General features: G+C 46.7%; 1 protein-coding gene across 1 annotated transcript; it reads right to left on the bottom strand.

Annotated features, from left to right (window-relative positions):
• Positions 1 to 15,603: 15,603 nt before the first annotated feature.
• LOC123097184 (UDP-arabinopyranose mutase 1) lies at positions 15,604 to 17,964 on the bottom strand. The gene is made up of 4 exons (XM_044518912.1): positions 17,529 to 17,964; positions 16,524 to 16,774; positions 16,262 to 16,430; positions 15,604 to 16,138 (listed from the first exon to the last, which is right to left on the bottom strand). The coding sequence occupies exons 1-4, from the start codon at positions 17,868 to 17,870 to the stop codon at positions 15,794 to 15,796; spliced, it is 1,107 nt and encodes a 368-aa protein (XP_044374847.1). The 5' UTR covers positions 17,871 to 17,964; the 3' UTR covers positions 15,604 to 15,793.
• Between the last annotated feature and the right edge of the window lie 2,151 nt (positions 17,965 to 20,115).

The raw sequence follows: 20,115 nt of genomic DNA, 5'->3' as shown, positions 1-20,115 counted from the left end.
CTGGTGGGGAGATGATGAGGACATCAATACCATTGTTACACCCACAGCCCCTGCTACTATACATACTGGACCAGTTACTAGAGCTCGTGCACGCCAATTAAATTACCACGTACTTTCGTTTCTTGGTGATGATTTTAATGTTCATGAGAATATGGTGCTGCCTAAATTGGATACATTTGTTTTGCTTACAAATGAAGGGCCTAGCTCGGAGAAGGATGAACATTGGAGCAAGAACAAGCATGGAGATGATGGCATGCACAAGGGAAACAAGAACGGAGTTTCAAGTGATGATTTCAGGACTTTGAAGCCACCGTAATGAGTGCATGAATTCTTGGACGAAATATACAAGATGCCACTTCATAAATTTCGTCCAGAGGCTATTATAGGTGTTGCATCACCTTATTTTTGGGCCAGGCCCGTGTAGTTTCGAAATACATAAGTATAGGCTGCTTTTAGAGTCCGTATGTATGGTGTGGGGAAACAAGATATAGGGTTGGTTTCGGACCCCTCCCCCAAGGGCCACGAAATCCCCCCCCCCCCACTCTTCCTCCATATATACAGCCCTTAGGGCGTCATTTAGACTTTGGGTTTTGTTTGGATTAAAAGTTCGCCATAGCTGCAACTTCGCATACTTCGTTTGTGTTCAACGACCAGACAAAGACGTCACAGAACCCCACCTTGATCAATAAAGCGTTCATCTTATATTCGGAATATCCAGATTGCAATCTTAGCTTGTTCTTCATTTGCTTGCAGGAAATACACCCTCGTGGTCAGGTTGATCATGCTCCGACGTGGTCAATAACCCCTCGGAAGTTGGTTTAGCGATTGCTAAGGCGCGATGTCTCGCACGTTCGTAGTCAGATCATCAAGGTCGACTCCCACAGAAAACGATAGCTATCTCATTGAAACATCGGGACACCTTTGCCTCTATCAAGTGGTATCAGATTTCTAGATTGCTCGGTGAGATTTTAGAGTTTTTCGTAGTTTAGATCGAGTCTATTCTTCATACCTACAGTCCACGAAAAAGCCAAAAAAATTAGGGTTAGTTCATCATATCCGAACCAGTCTGAGCCTTTGCATGGTCTTTTCAGTATTTTGCTTTGTTGAACTTGTAGTTGCATCGTCGTGTCGAGTTGCTAGTCTTAGCGTCTAGTCTTTTAGAGTTTCGAGTTCTGGTCATAAGTTGTCACGCCGCCACCGCACCATCATCATCGCCCCAGCCATTAATACGTCTCCAACGTATCTATAATTTTTATTGTTCCGTGCTATTATATTATCTGTTTTGGATGTTTAATGGGCTGTAATATGCTCTTTTATATTATTTTTGGGACTAACCTATTAACCGAAGGCCCAGTGCAAATTGCTGTTTTTTTGCCTATTTCAGTGTTTCACAGAAAAGCAATATCAAACGGAATGAAACCTTCGCGAGGATCGTTTTTGGAACAAACGCAATCCAGGAGACTTGGAGTGGACGTCAAGGAAGCCACGAGGCATCCACGAGGTAGGAGGGCGGGCCCAGGGGGTAGGTGTGCCCCCCACCCTCGTGGGCCCCTCGCAGCTCCACCGACCTACTTCTTTCGCCTATATATACTCTTATACCTTGAAAACATCGAGGGGAGCCACGAAACCACTTTTCCACCGCTGCAACCTTCTGTACCCGTGAGATCCATCTTGGGGCCTTTTCCGACGCTCCGCCAAAGGGGGATTCGATCACGGAGGGCTTCTACATCAACACCATAGCCTCTCGATGATGTGTGAGTAGTTTACCATAGACCTTCGGGTCCATAGTTATTAGCTAGATGGCTTCTTCTCTCTCTTTGGATCTCAATACAAAGTTCTCCTCGATCTTCTTGGAGATCTATTCGATGTAATTCTTTTTGCGGTGTGTTTGTCGAGATCCGATGAATGGTGGGTTTATGATCAAGATTATCTATGAACAATATTTGATTCTTCTCTGAATTCTTATATGCATGATTTAATATCTTTGCAAGTCTTTTGAATTATCAGTTTGGTTAGGCCTACTAGATTGATCTTTCTTGCAATGGGAGAAGTGCTTAGCTGTGGGTTCAATCTTGCGGTGCTCGATCCCAGTGACAGAAAGGGAAACGACACGTATTGTATTGTTGCCATCAAGGATAAAAAAATGGGGCTTATATCATATTGCTTGAGTTTATCCCTCTACATCATGTCATCTTGCCTAATGCGTTACTCTGTTCTTATGAACTTAATACTCTAGATGCATGCTGGATAGTGGTCGATGTGTGGAGTAATAGTAGTAGATGCAGAATCGTTTTGGTCTACTTGACACGCACGTGATGCCTATGTTGATGATCATGCCTAGATATTCTCATAACTATGCATTTTTCTATCAATTGCTCGACAGTATATTGTTCACCCACCGTAAGATATGCTATCTTGAGAGAAGCCACTAGTGAAACCTATGGCCCCCGGGTCTATTTTACATCATATTATTTTCCCGTCAACTAGCTATCTCTGTCGCCGTTTATTTTGCAATCTTTATTTTCCAATCTATACAACAAAAATACCAAAAATATTTATCTTATTATCTTTATCAGATCTCACTTTTGCAAGTGGCCGTGAAGGGATTGACAACCCCTTTATCGCGTTGGTTGCAAGGTTCTTTATTGTTTGTGCAGGTACTAGGCGATTTGCGTGTAGTCTCCTACTGGATTGAGACCTTGGTTCTCAAAAACTGAGGGAAATACTTACGCTACTTTGCTGCACCACCCTTTCCTCTTCAAGGGAAAACCAACGCATGCTCAAGAGGTAGCAGCCATCTACCGCCACCGCTTATACCACCACCGATCCGTATCAATATACCACCACCGATCTGTATCCATATACCACCACCGCTACCATATACTACCACCGCTGTCATATACCACCACCGCTACCATATACCACCACCGCTACCATATACCACCACCGCTACCATATATCCACCACCAATCTGAGTTCTTTTCACACTAGGTTTGTTTTCGAGATCCATCTATTTTCCGATTCGTGTTTCCTTGCCTGAGTAGGTTTCGGGAAAAAAATCAAAACTCTGTCCAATCTAGCGTGCGTTTGACACCACCTAGCAATCACTCTGTCCATTCTTTGAGAGTTTTGACTACAACGGTTGCCGATCACCACTTCCTAGTAGTCTGTAGGATCATATTCTTGTGTGTTTCTATTGCTGCTAACCATGGCAGGATCACAAGCCGATGAGACTGATTGGGAGAACATGACGAACAAACAGCTACATGATAAATTTTAGCACATGATGAGTGGACAGGTGGAAGATGTGCTAAACAGATTTGAAGAGGCCATGGAGAAGATAGATGGCATTGAGAAGGCGTTCGAAACAAAGCTCGATCACAAGTTTAATGAATTGCCCGCGCGTCTTCCACAAACCACCGCCCGTTGCACCTGTCGCACCTCTACAGCAGCAGCAACAACAACAACAACAACAACAACAACAACAACAACAACAACAACAACAACAACAGCAACAACAACAACATCGCCTTCCAAATCAAGTGGGACGAGCACTGCGCATTCCACTTGAGCCTGGTCAAAATTCGGGTGTCAATGTACCTACTGTTGATGCTTCTGTAGCTCCTGCTGCTACTGCAGAGGTGGAGGACCATTACGAGGATGAGGTTGATCAAAATCATAACTACATGCAACCACCAGCACCACCACCACCACCAGGTCGTCCTCATGCATGTCATCGCAACGGTAGGGCTGCACCACCGCCTGAGGTACGAGATCATGACCATCTTCCTAAACTAAAATTGAATATTCCACCATTTGAGGGTAGATATGTTCCTGATATATATCTTACTTGGGAGTTAGAAACTGAACAACGTTTTACATGTTTAGAATATCCTTAGGAGAGACGTGTTCCTGCTGATGTTTGTGCTTTCACTAGTTTTGCATGTGTTTGCTGGTCTGAACATTGTAGATTATATCCTATTCCAGCTACTTGGGCTGCCTTGAAAACTGCTATGCGTACTCGTTGGGTTCCACCATATTATCAACGTGAATTACTTCAAAAATTGCAGCGTTTAAGACAAGGAAAAAAATTTGTAGAAGAATATTATTAGGAATTACAAACTGGAATGATTAGATGTGGTATTGTTGAGGATAATGAAGCTATGCTTGCACGTTTTATGGGTGGATTAAATAAAGAGATTCAGACCATTCTAGAGTATAAGGAGTATAATAATATCACTTGTTTATTCCATCTTCCTTGCAAAGCTGAACGTGAAGTGCGGGATCGACTGGCATTGGCGCGAACTAACTTTTCTGCAGGTCGACCTTCATCATGGACACCGCGTGCATCCTCTACTCCCACACGTCCTACTGCAGCACCACTGACTTCAGCCGCCAATTCCAACCGAGATACAAGAAAACAGGCACCACCACCACCATCTGCCAGGAGTACACCTTCCGGTTCCGCACAGAGCTCTTCTTCATCCATGGCATCAACAGGGCAAACACATGGTAATATTTTTCGTCGTTGCAAGGGTGGAGGTCCATGCGAGAGAATGCCCATCTAAGCGTGTGATGATTTCTACTGAGGATGGTGGGTATGAGTCCGCTAGTGACTATGCTGAGAAGACTTAGGCTCTTATTACAAGTGAAGAACACGGTGGAGATGATTCTGATCATGAGACGCAATACATGGCTCCTGAAGACGCTGACAAGTATGAATGCTTAGTTGCTCAACGTGTTTTGAGTGTGCAGGTCACACGTGCTGAGAAAAATCAGAGGCATAATTTGTTCCATACAAAGGGAGTTGTGAAGGAACGTTCTATTCGCGTCATCATAGATGGAGGGAGTTGCAACAACTTGGCTAGCATAGAGATGGTGGAGAAGCTATCTCTCACCACAAGACCACATCCACATCCTTACTACATCCAATGGTTCGACAACAGTGTCAAGGTTAAGGTAACACGTATTGTTCGTGTGCATTTTAGTATATCTACATATGCTGATTATGTTGATTGTGATGTGGTACCTATGCAAGCATGTTCCTTATTACTTGGTAGACCATGGCAATTTTATAAAAATTCTGTACACCATGGTAGAGACAATCACTATACTCTTGTTCATAAGGATAAAAATATTACTTTGCTTCCTATGACTCCTGATTCCATTTTGAAAGATGATATTAATAGAGCTAATAAAGCAAAACAAGAGAAAACTAAGAGTGAATATCAGATTGTGGCAAAATAATATGAGCAACGAATGAAGCCTAATAATAAACCATCTAGTGTTGCTTCTGAAATCAAATCAAAAAGTGCATGTTTACTTGCCACCAAATTTGATATTGATGATCTAGATTTCAGCAAATCTGTTTGCTATGCTTTTGTGTGCAAAGGGGCATTATTTTCTTTCGAGGATGTACCTTCCTCTTTGCATCCTGCTGTCACTAACATTTTGCAGGAGTTCGCTGACGTCTATCTACAAGACGTGCCACCGGGATTACCACCTATTCGAGGGATTGAGCATCAGATTGACTTAATTCCCGGTGCTTCGCTGCCATACCGTGCACCATACCGTACCAATCCAGAGGAGACGAAGGAGATTATGCGTCAAGTACAGGAGCTGCTCGACAAAGGTTATATACGCGAATCTCTTAGTCCTTGTGTTGTTCCTATTATACTAGTGCCAAAAAGGATGGTACGTCGCGTATGTGTGTTGATTGTAGAGGCATTAATGTTACTATAATATTCTCCAAAGTTGATATTACTATTACTATTTGTTATCGTCATCCTATTCCTAGGCTAGATGACATGCTTGATGAATTGAGTGGCTCTACAATATTCTCCAAAGTTGATTTGCATAGTGGATACCATCAAATTCGTATGAAACTGGGAGATGAATGGAAAACAACATTTAAAACTAAGTTTGGATTATATGAGTGGTTAGTCATGCCTTTTGGGTTAACTAATGCACCTAGTACTTTCATGAGATTAATGAATGAAGTTTTACGTGCTTTCATTGGATGATTTGTGGTAGTCTATTTTGATGATATACTGATTTATAGCAGATCTTTGGAGGAACATTTGCATTCTGTTTTTATTGCTCTACGTGATGCACGTTTGTTTGGTAACCTTGGGAAGTGCACCTTTTGCACCGACCGGGTATCTTCTCTGGGCTATGTTGTTACTCCACAGGGAACTGAAGTTGATACAGCCAAGATTGAAGCTATTGCGAGTTGGCCGTAGCCCAAAATGGTCACACAAGTGAGGAGTTTTCTTGGCCTCGCTGGATTCTATAGGCGTTTTGTGAGAGATTTCAGCACCATTGCTGCACCTCTCAATGAGCTTACAAAGAAGGATGTGCCTTTTGTTTGGGGTACCGCACAGGAAGAAGCCTTCACGGTATTGAAAGATAAGTTGACACATGCTCCTTTACTCCAACTTCCTCATTTTAATAAGACTTTTGAGCTTGAATGTGATGCTAGTGGAATTGGATTAGGAGGTGTGTTATTACAAGATGGTAAACCTGTTGCATACTTTTCTGAAAAATTGAGTGGGCCTAGTCTGAATTATTCAACTTATGATAAAGAATTATATGCTCTTGTTCGGACTTTAGAAACATGTCAACGTTATTTATGGCCCAAAGAATTTGTTATACATTCTAATCATGAATCTTTGAAACATATTAAAAGTCAAGCCAAATTGAATCGTAGACATGCTAAATGGGTTGAATTCATTGAGACTTTCCCTTATGTCATTAAACACAAGAAGGGTAAAGAAAATGTTATTGTTGATGCATTGTCTTGTCGCTATACTATGCTTTCACAACTTGACTTCGAAATATTTGGTTTGGAGACCATCAAAGATCAATATGTGCATGATGCTGATTTTAAAGATGTAATCCAGAATTGTAAAGAAGGAAGAACATGGAACAAGTTCGTCGTTAATGATGTATTTGTGTTCCGTGCTAACAAGCTATGCATTCCAGCTAGCTCTGTTCGTCTTTTCTTGTTGCAGGAGGCGGATGGAGGAGGATTAATGGGACACTTTGGTGTGAAGAAAACGGAGGACGTACTTGCTACACATTTCTTTTGGCAAAAGATGAGACGGGATGTTGAGCGTTTTGTTGCTCGCTGCACTACATGTCAAAAAGCTAAGTCACGACTCAATCCTCATGGTTTATATATGCCTTTGCCTGTACCTAGTGTTCCTTGGGAGGATATATCTATGGACTTTGTTTTAGGTTTACCTCGAACAAAGAAGGGGAGAGATAGCATATTTGTTGTCGTGGATAGATTCTCGAAAATGGCACACTTTATACCATGTCATAAAAGTGATGATGTTGTTAATGTTGCTGATTTGTTCTTTCGTGAAATTATTCGCTTGCATGGTGTGACAAATACTATTGTTTCAGATCGTGATACTAAATTTCTTAGCCACTTTTGGAGATGTTTATGGGCTAAGTTGGGGACTAAACTGCCTTTTAGTACTACTTGTCACCCCCAAACTGATGGACAAACTGAAGTAGTCAATAGAACATTGTCTACTATGCTTAGGGCTGTTTTGAGGAATAATAAGAAAATGTTGGAAGAATGCTGGCCTCATATTGAATTTGCTTATAATCGTTCATTGCATTCTACTACTAAGATGTGCCCTTTTGAAATTGTGTATGGTTTCCTACCTCGTGCACCTATTGATTTATTGCCTCTTCCATCTTCGGAGAAGGTTAATTTTGATGCTAAACAACGTGCTGAATTGATTTTAAAAGTGCATGAGTTAACTAAGGAAAACATTGAGCATATAAATACTAAATATAAACTTGCTGGAGATAAGGGTAGAAAACATGTTGTGTTTGCACCTGGAGATCTTGTTTGGTTACATTTGCACAAGGATAGATTTCCTGATTTGCGCAAATCAAAGCTAATGCCACATGCTGATGGTCCTTTAAGGTGTTAGAGAAAATAAATGATAATGCATATAAACTTGAGCTGCCTGTAGATTTTGGGGTTAGTCCCACTTTTAGCATTGCAGATTTGAAGCCTTATTTGGGTGAGGAAGATGAGCTTCCATCGAGGACAACTTGATTTCAATAAAGGGTGGATGATGAGGACATCAATACCATTGTTACACCAACAGCCCCTGCTACTATACATACTGTAACACCCTGAGAATCATGCTACAGTAACCCCCTGTGATTAAGCTAATCATGTTGCTAAACAGGGCTTGATCACATTGGAACCCCACCCCTGTCAAACTCCTAGTTCAAACTTCAAATATAATTAAAGTGAAAAATAAAAGTTTTCAAAAACTCAAACAAAAATGTTCTGTGAGTGCTAAATAATACACTGGTAATTATGGTGGAGAAAACACATTTTTATAAAATGTCTAAATACTTTTAAATGAAATAAAACAGAAAAGGGAATAAGCAAATAAAGAGAAAACAGAAAACAGAACCCAGGCAGAGAAAAAGAAAAAAAAGGGGAAAAGGGCCCGCTTTCCCCCCACTGCCCCCCCCCCCCCCCCCGCCCAAACTGGGCCGCAGCCGCGCCCCCGGCCCAGCCCACCTCCTCCCTCGCCCCTTCCCTGTTCCCCCGACCGGGTCGGAACAGGGGCGCGCTGCCGCCCGACCCCCTCGCCGGCACCGACGCCGGAGGGGATAAGGTCGCCAGCTCCCCCGCCTCCTCGGGCCTCTCTCCCACTCACCCCCGCTCTCCCTCTCGGCCCCCGCGCCTCCCCCTTCCCTCCCCCGGATCCGCGCCGCCCCCCCCTCTTCCCCACGCCCGACGCGCTCGCCGCCGTTCCCGTCGTTCACGCGGCCACCGTGCCCCACTCGCCACCTCGCCGTGTCGTACGACGTCGCCGCCCTCGACTACACCCCCTCCGCCTCTCCGCCGAAGCTCGGAGCCACTGCATCGGCCTCCCCGAGCTCGCCTTCATCTTCGGACGCCGACAACCCCCTTCTTCCCCGGCGCCGACCTGCTGCTTCTAAGCACCCACGGGCCTTTCTTGCGCCACGCGGTGAGCTCCTCTACCTCCTCCCCCACTCCGCTAGCTCGCCCACGCTCCCTAGCTTTCCCCCCACGCGCGCCCGAACGCCGCGCCGCGGAGCTCGCCGCCGGCGGGTCTCCGGTGACCAAATGGTCACGGGGTCAAGCCCGTTGCACTCCCCGCCGTTTGTAGATGCCCCCCAGCCCCTCCGCTTTCTCGTTAGCTCGCCGTAGATATGTTTCCGTCGGGCACCCGTAGCTCCTCGCCGCCGGCGAGTTCGTAGCGCTCGTCTCCGGCCGTTCCAGCCCCTCCGACCACCGCCGTTGGACGCGCGACGTCGAGCCGCGTCGAACGCGCCCAGCCACGCCCCCGGAGACCCCCTGTACGTGAAACCCGTACCCCTCCCGAGCCGCGCCGCCGTGCGTCTGGTCGCCGGCATTGCTCCGGTGCCGGCCGCCGACGTGGCACACCTGGGGCCACCCCCTGGGTCACTGCCAGTGGCCCCCACGGGTCCCAGTTGACTGGGTTGACCCAGTCAACTGCTGACTGGGCAGGCCCAGTCACTGACATGCGGGCCCGCCGCAAAAATTAAAAAAGAAAATGTTTTATAAATAAAAATAATTAGTTTAATTAATCTCTCACTGACAGGTGGGCCCAGTAGTTAATTAACTAAAAACTAATTAGTTTAATCCTCTGTTAACCCACTATCTATGACAGGTGGGTCCCCCTTGTCAGTTTGACCAGTCAACCCGGACTGTTGACCGCTGACGTCACTCATACGTCATGCTGACGTCATATCCCTTTTTCTGTTAATTAAATAATTCCAGAAATTCAAATAAACTTATAAAATTCATATCTTTTAAACCGTAACTCGGATGAAAATGTTTTCTATATGAAAGTTGCTCAGAACGACGAGACGAATCCGGATACGCAGTCCGTGCGTCCACCACACCTCCCTAACCTATCGAACTCGCAACTTTCCCCCTCCGGTCCTTCTGTCCGAAAACGCAAAACATCGGGAATACTTTCCCGGATGTCCCCCCCCTTCACCGGTACCACCTACTGTCGCGTTAGGACACCCCTAGCACCGCTCACTGTCATGTCACGCATCGTCATGCTTATGTTTGCATTGTATTTACTGTTTCTTCCCCCTCTTCTCTCCGGTAGACTACGAGACCGACACTGCTGCTGCCCAGTTCGACTACGGAGTCGACGACCCCTCCTACTTGCCAGAGCAACCAGGCAAGCCCCCCCCTTGATCACCAGATATCGCCTACTCTCCTCTATACTGCTTGCATTAGAGTAGTGTAGCATGTTACTGCTTTCGGTTAATCCTATTCTGTTGCATAGCCTGTCATTGTTGCTACAGTTGTTTCCCTTACCTGCTACCCTACTGCTTAGTATAGGATGCTAGTTTTCCATCAGTGGCCCTACATTCTTGTCCGTCTGCTGTGCTATACTATCGGGCCGTGATCACCTGGGCGGTGGACACGGGCATATACTTATATATTATATACATGACACCTAAGATGACTAAAGTCGGGTCGGCTCGTAGGAGTACCCGCAAGTGGATCTTTGTGGCGAAGCGACAGGGCAGGTTGAGACCGCCTAGGTGAGAGGTGGGCCTGGCCCTGGTCGGCGTTCGCGAATACTTAACACGCTTAACGAGATCTTGGTATTTGATCTGAGTCTGGCCATTTGGTCTATACGCACTAACCATCTACGTGGGAGTAGTTATGGGTATCCCGACGTCGTGGTATCAGCCGAAGCTCTTTTGACGTCAGCGACTGAGTGGCGCGCGCCGTGTTGGACCGCTTTGACGTAACCGCCGTGATCGTGTGGGTTGCTAGGTCTGCTCGCGGCCGCGTTCGCAACGTGCAGGTGTGCTTAGGGCGATGGGCCCAGACCCCTGCGCGCATAGGTTTAGACCGGCGTGCTGACCTCTCTGTTGAGCCTAGGTGGGGCTGCGACGCGTTGATCTTACGAGGCCGGGCATGACCCAGGAAAGTGTGTCCGGCCAAATGGGATCGAGCGTGTTGGGTTATGTGGTGCACCCCTGCAGGGAAGTTTATCTATTCGAATAGCCGTGTTCCTCGGTAAAAGGACGACCCGGAGTTGTACCTTGACCTTATGACAACTAGAACTGGATACTGAATAAAATACACCCTTCCAAGTGCCAGATACAACCCGGTGATCGCTCTCTAACAGGGAGACGAGGAGGGGATTGCCGGGTAGGATTATGCTATGCGATGCTACTTGGAGGACTTCACTCTATTCTCTTCTATATGCTGCAAGATGGAGATGACCAGAAGCGTAGTCTTCGACAGGACTAGCTATCCCCCTTTTAATTCTGGCATTCTGCAGTTCAGTCCACTGATATGCCCCTTTACACATATACCCATGCATATGTAGTGTAGCTCCTTGCTTGCGAGTACTTTGGATGAGTACTCACGGTTGCTTCTCTCCCTCTTTTTCCCCCTTTCCTTTCTATCTGGTTGTCGCAACCAGATGTTGGAGTCCAGGAGCCAGACGCCACCGTCAACGACGACTCCCACGGCACTGGAGGTGCCTACTACTACGTGCAGGCCGCTGACGACGACCAGGAGTAGTTAGGAGGTCCCAGGCAGGAGGCCTTGCCTCTTCGATCGTTGCTACTTTTGTGCTAGCCTTCTTAAGGCAAAACTTGTTTAACTTATGTCTGTACTCAGATATTGTTGCTTCCGCTGACTCGTCTATGATCGAGCACTTGTATTCGAGCCCTCGAGGCCCCTGGCTTGTATTATGATGCTTGTATGACTTATTTATGTTTTAGAGTTGTGTTGTGATATCTTCCCGTGAGTCCCTGATCTTGGTCGTACACATTTGCGTGCATGATTAGTGTACGGTCAAATCGGGGGCGTCACACATACTGGACCAATTACTAGAGCTCGTGCACGCCAATTAAATTACCAGGTACTTTTGTTTCTTGGTAATGATTCTAATGTTCATGAGAATATTGTGTTATCTAAATGGGATACATTTGTTTTGCTTACAAATGAAGGGACTAGCTCGGAGAAGGATGAACATTGGAGCAAGAACAAGCATGGAGATGATGGCATGCGCAAGGAAAACAAGAACGGAGTTTCAAGTGATGATTTCAGGACTTTGAAGCCACCGTAATGAGTGCATGAAGTCTTGGACGAAATATACAAGATGCCACTTCACAAATTTCGTCCAGAGGCTATTATAGGTGCTGCGTCATCTTATTTTTGGGCCAGGCCCATGTAATTTCGAAATACGTAAGTATAGGCTGTTTTTAGAGCCCGTATGTGTGGGGAAACAAGAGATATGGCTGGTTTCGGACCCCTCCCCCAAGGGCCACGAAATCCCCCCCCCCCTCTTCCTCCATATATACAGCCCTTAGGGCGTCGTTTAGACTTTGGGTTTTGTTTGGATTAAAAGTTCGGCATAGCTGCAACTGCGCGTACTTCGTTTGTGTTCAACGACCAGACAAAGACGTCACAGAAGCGCACCTTGATCAATAAAGCTTTCATCTTATATTTGCAATATCCAGATTGCAATCTTAGTTTCTTCCTTTTTCTTCGTTTGCTTGCAAGAAATAGACCCTCGTGGTCAGGTTGATCGTGCTCCGGCGTGGTCAATAACCCCTTGGAAGTTGGTTTAGCGATTGCTAAGGCGCAACATCTCGCACGTTCGTAGTCGGATCGTCAAGGTCGACTCCCACAGAAAACGATAGCTATCTCATCGAAACATCGGGACACCTTCGTCTCTATTAGGAGATCTTGTCGCGCTGGGCATCGGGAGCCGGCTCATTGCCCAGGTCGTCGCCAGCCGTCAGGGCGCAGTCACGCCGGGTTCGGGTCTTCCCGGACTAGGCTTCACTGGGGTGCGTGGAGGACGTTGTGTTCCGCTGCTCGGTGTCCCTGGTATGGCGTGAGACGGATGCCGCGGGGGCGTTGAGGCAGTCCTACTGTGTGTTCGCAGCGGTGAGGAGTTCACACATGCGCTACAGGCGCTCCTGCGGCTTATCGCCCTGCAGGTGCTCCCCGCCCACAGCGGTCGCCTCCACGGTGTTCATGTTCTTGACGGTGGTTTCGTAGACGGGCGGGACTGCGCCCAGCGCGCGGCCGATGGCAGCGCTGCAAGTCCGCACCTCGGTGACCCGGCTGGGTTCAGGTGTGGCCAGCGTGAAGCCGTACGCGGCGTCGCACTCCCGCTGGACGGATTCCAATCGGCGCTACGTAGCAGCACGCGTCGTGGCCTCGTCTAGCAGGCGCACGCGTTCCTCGTCGAGCCGGGCCATGGCATGGGTGGAGTCGACGTCAGTGGTGATGGGGATGCTGAGGTTCTGCAGTATTGCGCGCAGCGGGTCGGTCGTGCTGGCGCGAGCGGCTGCAGCATTGACCGCGGAGGCCTTCTTCGCTGCGCTGGACGAGGTGGAGCCGGAATCAGTAACAAGCACCTCCACGCGGGTGCAGAGGTCCTCCATGTCGCTGGAGATGTCACAGGCGAGGGGGACGGGCGAGTCGGTGACGTCGAGCACCTCGCTGGGGTGCTCTTCGGGGACGAGCGCGACGGAGACGCGCAGCGCGCCGAAGGGGACGACAGACGAGCCGGCGAAGCCGGCCGGCACCGCGTCGAGCGCGGGAACCAAGCCGTGCATGATGCGCTCGCCGGAGTTGGTGAAGGGCCCCGTCTGGAACGTGACTCCGGCCGGTGCCGCTAGCTGCCCCACGGTGGGCGCTAACTGTCGTGGTGATCTCACGGCAGATGCCATAGGATGGCTAAAAGAGGGGACAGGCACAAGGGCACCGGTGGGCTCCAGAGGCAAGGTTGGTACACACAAGTGTGAGACACGAGACGTACCCAGGTTCAGGGCTCTCCGGAGAGATAATACCCCTTAGTACTACCGAGTATGGTTTATACGAAGTGGATACAGGCTTGCTCCTAGAGCTGTTTGAGGGGAGGAAGACAGGCCAATGCATGCATTGCTTCTCCTCTATATGGGTGGATGTGTGTTTGTGCTAAACTAGAGAATCGACCCTCTGCATGGAGGGGCTCCGGGGGTCTTATAGGCTGGCCCCCCGTGGTTACAATGGTAAAGATACATGGGTGTGGGGCCCTGGCATCAGTGTCTAGGAGCCGACGGTGGGGGCCGCCGGGTCCGTCGGGTGCGGGCCGTACCGGGGCTGCGGGCGCAGGTCGACCGGCTGCTGGGTATTGTGGCATGCCTCGCCCGACGTCGTGGGACGGCAGCGCCGCCTTGCTACAGAGTTGTGCCTCCGAGGCGCTGCCCGCCCCGGGCAGTGGCTTGGTCGGCACGGCAGCCGCGCCCGTCGGGGCCGGAGCAAAGGGGGCGCACTGTAGCCATGCTTACTTGTTGCCGTGGGTTGACTTCTCGCGGACGGTCGGCATGCGCCAGCCAGCCGGCCGGGTTGCGGCGCTTGGCCGGGTCGCGCTGGGAGCCGGCCAGGGCGAGCCAAATTGAGGGGCTTTGCTTGCCCCGATGTTTTTGGAAAGGTTCCGGATTCCGTTGCCTGTCTGGGGGCCATCCCCCCGACAACTAATTAGTTGATTATAAGCAAATCATTTAGCCTAGTAAAAAAAGAGATACACGCAATCAGAAAAGAGATAATTTCTTTTTTTTCTCTAAAAGGAGATGTACATGCAATCAACAATCATAGGGGAGATACTTTTTTTAGGGCTAAAAACAAAATTAGAAGAAATGTATCTTAGATTGTGAAATTTTATCAAAAACAAATACACCATATATAAAGAAACAGATAGAGTAATATTGTAGTATGGAATTAGAGGAAATGTACCTTGGATTGTGAAATTTTATCAAAAAACAAATACATCAAATATAACAAAACGGATGAAGTAATATTATAGTACAAATATAGTACGAAATATAGTAAGTGCAGACACCGACGCAGAAACTTATACCGCACATAAGTATAGATTGATTAGCAAATAACATAAAATCATACTAAGGCCCATCAAAACACTGCACATTTCATCATCTCTCACACTCACCAAACGAAATACTCACTCATTCCAAAATATAAGGTGTATTTGTTTTTTGATAAGTCAAGTTTTTTTTAACTTTGACCAAGTTCAAAGCCAAGAATATCTCAACATCCACGATTCTACTAAATAAATAAAATATAAAATTCATTTCATGATGAATATAATGATACTAATTTGATAATATGGGTATTGGTATATTTCTCTAAAAATAAAAAGCTTTAACTTTCTAAATAACTAATACACTTTACATTTTAAAACAGAGGGAGCAAAAACATTATGAAAACCGCAACAAAGTACGTCCAACCCTTCGATAAAAGTAAAAGGCTGGGGAGTCAAGAATAAAGGGGAGAACAGTAAAAGTAAAAGGCTGGGGAGTCGAGAATAAAAGTGAAGAACGGAATTGCACCAATCGCGGGCACGCCGCTGGTCGCCATTGCGGCAGTCCTTCCTCGCTATCCGTCCCCACCCCCTGGCGTGTTTGTCAGTGCGTGATTAAAAAACAGATTATTTTCTCGTTAGGGAAAATTAAGCCAAAGAACAAATGAGTGATGCTCAACGAAAATAATTTCACGACAATAACAAAGGGTGCTTGATTTCTCAAAAATACATGATAAATATTATTGTCTTGAATTATGTAAATGATAACAAATCCTTGTCCAGCTACAAAAGAACCACCAGCATAACATGAAAGAATTATAAAAGCTGCTTCAGTAATCTCTTTCTCAAAAAGAGCTATATCTAGGCCCCAACCATACACTCTTCTTGGCTCCCCAGCCAGCCTACTTGGCTGCTGCCTTGCCGTTCCCAGCAGCAACGACAGCATCAGATGGGTTCAGCTCGTCCCAGGCCTCGATCCAGGTGACCATGGCATCAGCAAGCTTCACGAAGTAAGGGTCAATCTTGCCAAGCTTCTCCTTGACCTGCTCCGAGAGTGAGATGTAGCACTTCTGGACTGTGTCACACTCCTTGGAGAGGGTGGCGTTCTGGAAGAAGGGGATGATGTCCTCCTGCCAGAAGATGCCCTTGTACTCTTTCTTCAAGTTGACAAATGGGTTGCTAGCCTTGCTGTGCCACAGGTATGGCAGGCCAGTCTTCACTCCAAGGCTCAAGTGGTCGCAGATGACCTGAAGTTTACACAGTTGTATCAGTTTCATTTCTTCAGTTCCTTTTTTTTTTTGAGATGAAAAGATTTCATTTCTAAAGTTAAGTGTAAATACAAGTTGTAGTTCAGTTAAATAAATACATACCTTGACGCACCATCCAGCCCACATATCATCGTAGCGACCAATAGGCTGGCCATCACCCATGAGGCCAAAGTACATTGCAGGGCCAATGAGCTGACGGTCAAAGGCGAGGTTCATGCCACACATGGGGAACAGTGTTCCCTTGGGAATAGTCAGGACGGCATCAACATACCTGAACAAAATATAAGAGATCAACAGCAATTCTTGATGCAATACAATGATTGCTGATTAGCAGCAGATCAGCATTGCTAACAAAATGCAGTACCTGCTGTTCCTCTCACGAGGCTTGACCATCTGTGTGGGTGCATCATAGTCAGGGATGTTCAGCCAAAGGCCATGAGAGACCGCGGTGGGGGCACCCTCCCTAAGGCTGAAGGGGTATCCACGGACAAAGTCCGCGCCTTCACGGTAGGGGTCATACAAGGTGTTGAAGAAAAACGGTGTGGACGGGCTGAGGAGGTTCTTGATGTGCTGCTCAAGAGCATTGATGTCTTTGCCAGATGGGTCCTTGGCCACCTATTTCCAAAGAGGACCAATAAATTTCAGTTGAAGCAACACACAAGACACTGATCGGAAGAATACAACAGTTTACTCCCACTTGATTGCTTCATCAGGAAAGGCAAGATCTAGTGGAGACCATATGGTGTGGATCTCAAAAGGATGAAGCATTGTTATTTTACAATCGAAACAATTACAGAGACTAAACTGAAATTGACCTACAACGGTGTTTCTCGGATCTGAAGCAAATATCGTGGACCAACTGAAACTGACACTAAATACTTGCAATGCGTTGTTTGGTTACTAACTGAATATGCCAACTCGTGTTACACGACCGAATCACATAAACTAGAACTTCTAACCAGATGAAAAAAAGACTCTTCACAGATGGGCTACCTACCACATGCATCAGATGGAGAAAATTAATTATACTACGATCACAGAGATCACTTTACTGGATCCTCAACCAGCCAATGCAAGCAAGGCCGAGGCTGCTTGTCTGTGTCCCAGAAGCAGCTGCTGCTCAAATCTGATACGGCTGAGGATCTGACAGGCTACACTTTATTGTTGAGCTGACTGATTGCGGGTTCCTAGATCCAGATCTGATCAAGCCAGATCTGGAGAAATTAGAACGAAGGAGACCCAGATCCGGGGCAACAATCCTAATTTTCCCACAGATCCGCGCAGAATTCGAACAATCGCCAGCAGGAGCGACTAGGAAACGAGAGTAATTTGGCTTTGTGCACAGAGGGAAAGTTACAAAGGAACTTACGAAGCAGTCGTCGTCGATGGTGAAGACGTACTTCTTCTTCGAGACCATGTAGCCGAAGCAGCGGCACGCGGAGTCCTTGAAGGAGATGCATGAGGCCTTGGGGCCAAGAATGCGGTTGATGTCGTTGCGGTTGTAGAGCTCGTAGTCGAAGCCCTCGGGAACCTTGATGACCTTGCTGGGGTCGCCGTCCTGGACGATGATGAGGTGGTACGGCTGGAAGAAGGGGCGCCACATCTCGAGGAAGTCGAGATTGCGGATGGTCGGGATCACGATGTCCAGCTCGTCCTTGAGCAGCGGCGTCGATGGCACCGACGATCCGGGCACAGTCACCGTCCCTGCCATTGCTGCCTGGCCGGGATCTCGATCTCGAGCCCTGGATCTCGCTGTTCCTGGAGGTGGTGGTAGGGGTGGGAGTAGTGAGAGGTGTGGGTTTGGGCTTGGAAAATGAGGGGGTTATATAACGCTCCAGGATGAAGAAGACTTTCATCTCCATCGATGCCTGCCTGTCGGTGTGCGTCCCTCTTTCCTTTCTCCTTCCTTTTTAGGTGTGTTTTATTTATTTATTATTTATTTTCTCCTTTATATTTACTAAACAGTAAAACTCAGCTAGCTACGCCTTCCCACATCGATTTGACATCCTCAACCATCCGATCAAACTTACTGAGAGTCCAGATTACCCCAGCGTCCCGTGGTACCATTTTTTACCCCGTCACAGCGCGTTCACGGGACGGCCCAACATAACCAGGCCGCTACTCTGCAAACCGACCTGGGCGCGTTGTTGTTAATCGGGCTGACATCCTATGTGGGCTGCAAGTTTGTTGCGAGAGGATGACGCACCAAAGCTTCCCATCCCCGTGCGGCCGGCGGCGGTGTAGGCCATGGCGATGGAGCTCATGGTTCAAACGCATCTCCCATTTTCGCCTCCCTTCCATAACCTTCCTGACGATGCAGATCGGTGCCGCGGTAGTACCTTCTTCCCTTCCATGGCAGAGCCTCGATGAGGGAAGAGAAGACGCCAAGGAGGCACCACCGCCCGAGAACTTCTCAGCGAGCTATGCTAGATACAAGGAAGGACACCCAAAGATGGTTTGCTTTCCAGTCCGATCCATCCAAATCTCCTGCTTCTCTCCAAAAAAAAATCCCGCACAGGCCACATACAGGTAGTGGCAGCTTCTCGGTGCTCTAACGGTCTCACCTCATGCCGTGTATTGATGTTGATTTCGTTTATGGTATGTTGTACAGTATTTGTGGAGCCGTGTGGCATCTCAAGGTCTAGGGTGCATCCAAACAACTGGCTGCCTTGGTTTTAATGAATTCACCACGATTATGCATGCACTTCTTGCTATCATACATGTTCATTGATCAGCATATCCTACTCCACACCGAAAAAGAAGGCATACCCTACTCGAGGAAGGTTCATGTTGCTTAGTGACGCTTCTGTTGTGATTGTCGGCTCGTCTCTCTGCCGCAATGGAGGAATGAGATTACTCAAGACAACCAAAAGGTACAAGTGATAATGACATGTTTCTACAAGTTAAGCATTTGCTACAGAGGGTTGATCCTGACATTGATTGCAAAAACGGAACCCTAAAACATTAACTTATACCATGGAGAAACATATGAAGCAAACCATCTTATCTGTTAAAGATTTTCTGAGGCACAAGCATCTTCAGCTGACCATAGGTTCAGCTCTAAGGGATGAAACAAGGTAGTGTGAAATTTTTTCTTCTTCTTTTGTAGGTGCCAATATTGGATCAGAGCCAAGAGCCATCAGATTTATTGTTGTCATGGTATATTTTAGTAGTCATGGGTGTGTGTGTTCTTCCAATTTATTTTAGATGGCATTCTTATATTTTCTCTGTCTAGGTTCGTACTTAATGTTCTCTTGTTTGAATTCCATGTTGCAGTTCAGTGCTCATTGAACCCAGCTTAAATTTAGCGGGGCCATTGATTTTTGTCATTTTCTTTAGTCTAAACTACCACTTAGAGATTATGTTTCTTGTATTCTTGTACGTGTGAAAGGATGTCCACTATTGTCTTGGCATTACAGATCGAGGATGAAGTCTAAGGTTGAGTATAGCTGGCTTAACGTACGTTGCGACATGAACCATATTGGCGTATTTGCTATACAAATGTCTATGTCGTCTTGATTATATAATTGTTGGGTGGAGTGTGCAAATCAGTGTTATTATTTTATATATTTTATTTATGGATTCATTGCACCAATCACCGTTGTGTATTTTTTTATTGTTTTCTAACTTACCCCATTCTTCTTGTTGGTACTCGTATGTCATTTGTCTCCACTTCTAATTCACAGCCAAACATTGAATACAATGTGACTTGACTCTAATTCACAGCCAAACAAAAAAAAGTGACTTAATTGCAATTTACATCCAAAATTTAAATGTGGTACAACTTCTCAAGTTTTTGTGAATTTCACCGTATATATTTTCTTCTATATTTCTACATTTTTTCTTAAAAATAGGCGGGCACGGCAATGCGCGCCTTCATGTTCTAGTAAAGAACTAGTAGGAGATACATACGTGAAAAGCACCTTAATACTAGGCAGTGTATTAATTGCATAAAG

This window comes from Triticum aestivum, chromosome 4D, assembly GCF_018294505.1.
Source record: "Triticum aestivum cultivar Chinese Spring chromosome 4D, IWGSC CS RefSeq v2.1, whole genome shotgun sequence".
Lineage (NCBI taxonomy): Eukaryota > Viridiplantae > Streptophyta > Magnoliopsida > Poales > Poaceae > Triticum > Triticum aestivum.
The sequence above is the reverse complement of the archived record's forward strand: the minus strand, read 5'-3'. Positions and strand labels throughout refer to the sequence as shown.

Excerpts from the sequence above, each read along its gene's own strand:
- LOC123097184 (XM_044518912.1), bottom strand. The coding sequence starts at position 17,870 with ATGGCAGGGACGGTGACTGTGCCCGGATCGTCGGTGCCATCGACGCCG. Across the intron at positions 16,431-16,523 it reads CCTCGTGAGAGGAACAGCAG|GTATGTTGATGCCGTCCTGA; the intron begins GTACTGCATTTT and ends TATTTTGTTCAG. Across the intron at positions 16,139-16,261 it reads GGGCTGGATGGTGCGTCAAG|GTCATCTGCGACCACTTGAG; the intron begins GTATGTATTTAT and ends TGTAAACTTCAG.